The sequence below is a fragment of the Aptenodytes patagonicus genome, chromosome 16 (assembly GCF_965638725.1).
Source record: "Aptenodytes patagonicus chromosome 16, bAptPat1.pri.cur, whole genome shotgun sequence".
Classification (NCBI taxonomy): Eukaryota; Metazoa; Chordata; class Aves; order Sphenisciformes; family Spheniscidae; genus Aptenodytes; species Aptenodytes patagonicus.
In genome coordinates this window covers 10676094-10683069 of record NC_134964.1, presented here as the reverse complement: position 1 = coordinate 10683069, position 6976 = coordinate 10676094, and the positions used below count along the sequence as shown (strand labels likewise).

The 6976-nt window shown below is 49.5% G+C and overlaps 1 protein-coding gene across 1 annotated transcript; it reads right to left on the bottom strand.

Annotated features, from left to right (window-relative positions):
- Positions 1-2394: 2394 nt before the first annotated feature.
- Positions 2395-6216, bottom strand: TRIM16 (tripartite motif containing 16). The gene is given in 5 exon segments (XM_076354126.1): positions 2395-2979; positions 2982-3057; positions 5679-5765; positions 5929-6094; positions 6180-6216. Coding segments are annotated over 5 exon segments (786 nt in total). The 3' UTR covers positions 2395-2559.
- Positions 6217-6976: the final 760 nt, after the last annotated feature.

Genomic DNA, 6976 nt, shown 5'->3' with positions numbered 1-6976 from the left:
TACCCCATCCCTGGGATTGCTGGAGGCTCACTGAAGCCCTAGAGCTTCTCATATCCTCATTTCAAAGCCCCCTGAGGCCACGCAGCCAGTGGGAAGCCTCTGCTTCAGCCACACTGTCCCCTTTGGACCCTCTACAGCATCAGATCCTCTTCTGCCGGGGCTGATGCATGGGTGCAATTTACAGCCCCTTTGTTCTAGTTAGTGTCTTGGAACAAAATACTCTTGTAACGAGTACCGGTGAAATGGCAGTAAATCCATCAGTGCACCCTTAGGATTACAGATCCATAAGGCTTAAAACCAACAGGGACTGATTTAATTGTGTAATTCGACATTTCTCATAACACAGACCAAAGAGCCTCTCTAAGCACCAGCTGTTACATACCCATCACCAGAGCAACTTTTCTTTTAGCTACACATCCACTCATTTACTGGCCTTTGGCAGTGGAGAAGCCACCCCAGACCTGCTAAGGGGACCTGGTTGTTACTGCCCTCACTATGGAAATGGGCCTCTCCTGTCCAGATGCCACTGTCCAGCTCCATCTCCGAGACGCTGGATCTTGTTGGACCATTTTATGAAACACTAACTCTTGACTTATTGGGTCATAAGAAAGCAGATTTCTTTTTCCATTTCATATATTTTTATAGAGGTTAAATGAGACTAAACTTAAAACATTTGGATTTCAACAGACAATGGCTTTGGTTTGGCCTTGTTTGGTGTTTTATTTGTCTTTGTCTCCCCAGGAAAACTTTCAAAAATTAAAATCTGGCTTCTGGCCAACCCTTTAGTGAGCAGTAGAAGACCTATGTGCAGATTCCCATGCCATGGTGCCTTTTCTTTTCCTCTACCCTACCTTGCCACTTCTGTTTTTGTTTTCTACAATGAGCACAATAAACATTTATTCATCACAGCCCCAAGGCTGAAAGTACCTGGGATAAAGGCAGTAACTTGGTACTAATGCTGCACTTGGCCCAGGGCTGACCAGGCACCCTGAGACCTAGATGCCTTTCTCTGCTGGGTGACCGCTGGCAAATGGTTTCTCCAACCCCTGCCTCAGTTTCCCCATTTGCAGAATAGAGCGATGATGGACTCACCTCCTCTGCAAAGTGCTTTGTAAAAGCTTCTTTCCCTTTTTCTTCTGGCTCTGGTGACTTCTGGAGGGTGGAAATTTTTAGTTTCTCAGCAGTCCCTGCAGCTCCACCAATCTGCTGCCTGCAGCTTGACCCATCCTGCTGAAGAGCAATGGTGTGTGCAGGGAATTTTCTCTGCTTCCCACCCATTTGTTCCCTGGGCACAAGGGGGCTGCAAAGGTCACTTTGGGTCCCCAAAGGTCACTTAGCAGAGTGCACAGCTAAATTAGCCCACAATGGGACCCCCCCTTACAGCAGTCCCCTCTGCTACCATTGGGGTCCAAAAACTGTGGTCAAGCCAAAAGCCGCCAAGGGGAAGGGGAGCGTGGGCAGAGTGCAGGGGTGCTGGGGCAGGTAAGACATCACCCAACATGAGAGCACCCCTCAGTCACCCATCTTTAACATGGGACCTCTGTGGGGTCCCACGGCAGCGAGCGACTAGGACACAGCGGCAGGGCTCGGAGGCCGGGGGACAGGGAAGGGCCGACCACACAGGTGTCCGTGGCCTGCGGGGGCTGGGGGCTGCAGGGTCCTGTCCCTGCTACCGCTGGCAGAGAGGGAGGGAGAGGAGGATGGAGAGGAGCAGAGCCAGCAGCGGGCTGAGAGCACCCTCCTGCGGGGTGCGAGCTGAGCTGCTGCTCCTCTGCTCAGGAATGCACTTTCCCTCGCAGCACAGAGCCTATTCGCCAGCTCATCCTTCTGTTTTCACACTTCTGCGGCCTCTGCTGCTCCCCGCTCACCACCAGCGCTTTCCACCCGCTTCCCAGTTACCTCTGGAGAAGGAAGGGGGGTTTTTGGCTGCTGCTGGGGGACACTGCATGGACTCTCTCCTGCCAGAAGCAATGCCTGCACCAGCCTCACTCATAGCTCTTTGTTCTCGGTGCAGACCTCAGGGTGGGAGGACCAAGAGGGACCTTTCACCGCCCCAGTGCCACCCTGATCCTGAAGCCAGCTGAGAACTGAGCTGGGGGCTGAGACCATTTACCCAGGTGCAGCAGGGGAAATGGCAAGACAACCTTGATCTGCTTGGCTTCTGCCTGCACACTCACACCAGCATGGTAAGACCAACATGTCAGGGCATCACACAACACCATCCTTGGTGGGGGAAAAAAAAATTAGGAAAAAAAAAAAAAAGGCTGTAACTCATACTAAACAAAATATTAATGGATATACCGCTGGGAACAATCTGCACTGACCCCTGGGCAAGCAACTGCATGAACCCTCAAGCCTTGTCCACCTCTAAAATACGGGATGCTCAGAACCACATGTGATTACAAGAGTCTTTATTGAAACATCTCTCCCTTCCTCACCCAGCTGCCTGCGGCAAAAGCATTGGCACCACACCATAACCTAAGCACTGGACAGTTCTTCTGACTCAGATGCTTTCAAGGGAGAAGCTCCCCAAAGAAACACAAGGAGGCTGGGGTCTTCTCAGCATCTTCCCCCAGCCATATTATCCTGACAGTTTTCTTTCTTTAAAAGCCGAAAGTCAGGGTAGAGGGACTCAACAAAATCATACTCAAACTGGTGCATCAAGGTCACATCATCATAGGTGACCCCGTAAAAGGACAAGGTCCTGCTGGGGTAGTTTGGGTAGACGCCTACCCTACCAAACACATCCATATTGAGGGGCATCTCTACATCACTGTGCCATGCAGAAAACCCTTTCCCATTCCACACGATGCTCCAGGAGAAGTTGTTTCCCGAGGTGCAGCTGTTGCTTTCTGAGCCTGTCTGGTCAATGCTTCTGTACATCATGCCAGGGTAAACATCAGCCCCAGATATCTCAACCTCAAAATAGTAGTGGCTAAAGTACAAATTCTTGTCAGACATCACTTGGCATCTGTGTGTTCAAATCCTTTGGGATGATCTGGGTACAGCTGTTCCCATGGAGCAGTGTTGGTCACTTTGTCGTTGTCTCTGGCTCTGCATCACATCTTAAGGGACACAGAAAAATAGAAAACAGTGTTTTTGAAACATAAGAGAAACCTTTTTTACTGTGAAGGTGGTCAACCATTGGAAGAGGTTGCCCGGAGAGGTTTTGGAGTCTCCATCCTTGGAAATTTTCAAACCCAACTGGATGTGTCCCTGAGCAGCCTGCCCCAGTTGACCCTTCTCTGAGCAGGGGGGCTGGACACAAAACCCTCAGAAGTCCCTGCCAACCACAGTGATTCTGTGAAATGGTTTACAGGACCTATCCAGGAGCATTCTCCATCCTGATTACCCAACATATGAGCTTTGTATTTAAAGTCTGCACAAAACCACAGGAGCATTTTCTGTGACTGATGGAAGCTACAGTCATGCTAGGCTTCAGCCATGCACAATAAAAGTAATTAACATGTGAAAAATCAAAGGCAAACTATGCAAGACACTCAGGAAAATTAATCTGAATTGATTTTTCAAGTGGATTAAGATAAGCCACATTAAACTGCTTTGTACCATTTTTAGCAAAATTAAAATAACCATGACAGTTTAGTTCTCCTTAAATGAATGAAAGTAAACTGAATTCCTTGTAAGATTCTCCTACCAAGGAGTTTAATCCATAAACCTTTATTTAATTTGGATTTTCTTTCCTAAGTGTCCTTATGAGTCTAAGCCAGTCCCTGAGGCTCTCTCTGCTGTCAGTGGAAGGAGACAGACACCTCCAGAGCCTACTGAAGGTGTGTGTCCAAGACAGGTGAGATGGATTTCACTCTGTATCTCCAGAAATCTCTTACCAAACTCCACCTCCCCCTAAAAGGCAGGTCAGTATTAAAACCATCGAACCCAGGACATACACTTGAGGAAATCACTCCTTGTCTTTGGTTGGGTGGCAGAGATGTGATGGTGGGGTGGTCCAATTGCAGGCACCATCATTTTGATCAAGCAGATCTTTCAGCAATAAAAGGAAAGAAAGCAGTGATTGCTGCCCCAGCACTAACCACGGGCCGTGGTACCTGGAGCTCACACACCGTGGGGACAGGGCCAATGGTCCCTGGCTGTGCAGGACCAGCTCCTCACGTTGTCCGGAGGATGAGGACCTGTCAGCCAGTGCTGCAGAGTTTTCATCCAAACGGGGGATTTTGTAAGCACATGCAGATGTGGGGCCTGATTCCAGTTTCATGCTGGGCAGCACCACATCAGCCTCTCAGCACTTTGGGACACAACCTGGGGCTCAGGGTGCTCTGCACAGCACCCCTGCTTCCTCCAACCCACGACCACATACAATGACAGGCAACAGAGATCAGAAAGGACTCCCCGACCCCGGGATCTGCAAGCAGTTCATGCAGAGCCGGACAAGAAGCAAGAGGCTGCGTGTCCCACTGTGATCAGACACACTCTCGTGCCGCCTAGAGGCTTTCGAGCAGTTTTGCAGGGCTGCCTCAACTGCCGTTTTTATTAGAAATTATTCCTGCCTGAAAACAGGAGAGAGGCCGGTTCAGCATCCCAAACGCACTGCAGTGCTGGTGCTTGAGCCCCCATCTCTGCTGACATTTGGGGTGCAAAGCACTTTTCAAGAGTGACCCCAGCCAGCAGAAGCCCTTCTCTTCATCACTGCTGGCACCTGGTAGTTTTGCCTTTGCTGAGGAAACCGGGCTGATATACATAAACCGGTGGGATTTATGAGGCTCAGCCACATTACCTTGTGTGGGTGCAAACTCAGCCAGTTTATATCTTGCTGCTCGTGAGATTTCTACCTGGGACTTAAAAGGAGCCGGGATAGGGACACCGATAAAGCTCAGGCTTCCCACTTACTAAATCATTATTGGCTGACTGCTGCTGTTTATCATTCTAAAGAAAGACCAGGACAAAGCCAAAAGGGGGAGGCATAAACCCCTGGTCTTTCTTGCCCTCTGCTCTAAGGTGGTGTTGGAGTGAGACCCAGCATCCCTCTTGGTCTGGGGAATCCCTCCCCTCTCCCTTTGATCATCCCACAACCTGCTAACGCCTCATCACAACCTGTCACTAAAGCCAGGCAAGAAACAGTGCTGTCAGCTCTGAAAACATCTTGTAATCACCACCGTTTTCCCATTCCCTGTCAAGATGAGACCTGAAATTATTCACCAGAAGATAAAGCAGAGTTAGCTCCCGGCCTGACCCCGGTCTCGGGGGACTCACCAGGACGGTGAGTTCATGCATCTTGTCTCGAGTGAGATGAGCAGGGAGTTTGGTCTCTGTTGCTCACACTGCGAGTTCATGCCCTTTTTATCTGGCTGTTTCTCATTCTCTCTAGGTCTGACAAGAAAGTCCCTCCTGGATTTGAAACATGTTCTTAAGGGAAGTTTTGTCAGGACTTCTGAAAAGTTCTAGTTTCAGCAAATCAAAAAAATTCAAGAAGTTCCTGTGCTTGCTGTCACAGCAGCCAGTGTAACATTGCAAATCTGAAGTGATGATCTTACCACAGAGGAAGAGCAGTATGGTGGGCTCTAGCCTGGCTCACATGCAATTTTCTGGGCCTTAGCTTTTTCCACTTGGTGATAGAACAGAGCTATTCATAAGCAAGCACATGCCCTCAGGTGCAGCTTTGCAAAAATAAGTACAAGCAGATATCAGGCTCCATGATGACCCACCTGATTCGAGACAGTTTGTCCTTCAGCCCGATGTAAACGCTGGGAAGAGCATCCACCCCGGACCTCTTCTCTGAATTCACAGCACTCCTAGCCACAAAATAAACAAAAAGATTCACCTGTTTTAGGCTATGATACTGCGCGTTGGAGGCATTTTGCAGGTAGGTATGGCACGCTACGGTGGTCAGGGCAGGCACCGCTCTCCTGACTCCCCATCCCTCTAGCCACTGTAATGGGAGACACCCCAGACTACTCTACTTTTAAGAAGAGGCACTTGGTGCTGTGAGCGGGCATCTTCTCCAGTTTGAGCTTGTTCTCAATGAAGGCTCACTTGTGCTCTAAGTGGATCTTTATCCTGTTGATGTGGTTCACAGCCATGCTCCCCTTCTCTTCCAGAAAGGCCACTACCTCCTGCTGGGCTGTCCCCACCGCCACCAGCAGTAGTCTAAACCCTCCCGCAAGGCCTTCCACACCCAGGACAGACGGCTATGGGACCGAACTCACCTGTTGTACCATCCTTCCAGTTGTATCCTGCTGCCATCAGCCCCTCTCCACCCCAGGGTACCTCCCCTGCCAACACTGGCACGTCCAATGCCTTTTTGGAAAGGGAAAACTCAACAGCATAGAGGCAGATGTGGTTGTGGTAGCTTTGAAACACGGGACTGAGGCTCTTTTTCAAGGAAGTTTATTACAAAGCTGGTCACGCTAGGCAACCACTGTGACTATTTTGGGTGTTATACCTTCCATTATGGCTCACACTTTGCTGAAGATGACAAGTGATGCCATTAGTCACACCTTGTGGAAGGTGACACTGTTGTTTGGGTGGTTGATGCCCTCGAGAGTGATGATTCACCAAAGATGCACCCAACAGGCAGCTGGATGATATAACCAAGGCTCAGTTTGGGGGTAATTCTCCAACAAAACCCTACATAAGGGAGTTCCACCTTCCTGAGGTGGAGAAATCTTCATTTAGGCTTAAAACAAATCAGCCTGAAATACAGGATCTTGGTGACTTTGGCTTTTATTGGGAAACATGGAGTTTGGGGTTCAGATTTCCTGCTCAGCTAGGTGAGACCCAGCCCCTCCCAGAGCAGGACTGCTCCACAACATCAGCAGGGTTTGATGTGGTCTGACTTCTCCTGAAGCCCAAAGCACCCAGGGGTCAGTATTTGGGAGTAAACCCATGCTGAACTATGCATTACAGAGACACTTGAAAGCCAAATCCATACATAGTAAGAGCTCAGTCTAGGGAGCCTTGGCTTTTTAACTCATGCCATAGCATCTCACACTGGCTTCATCCT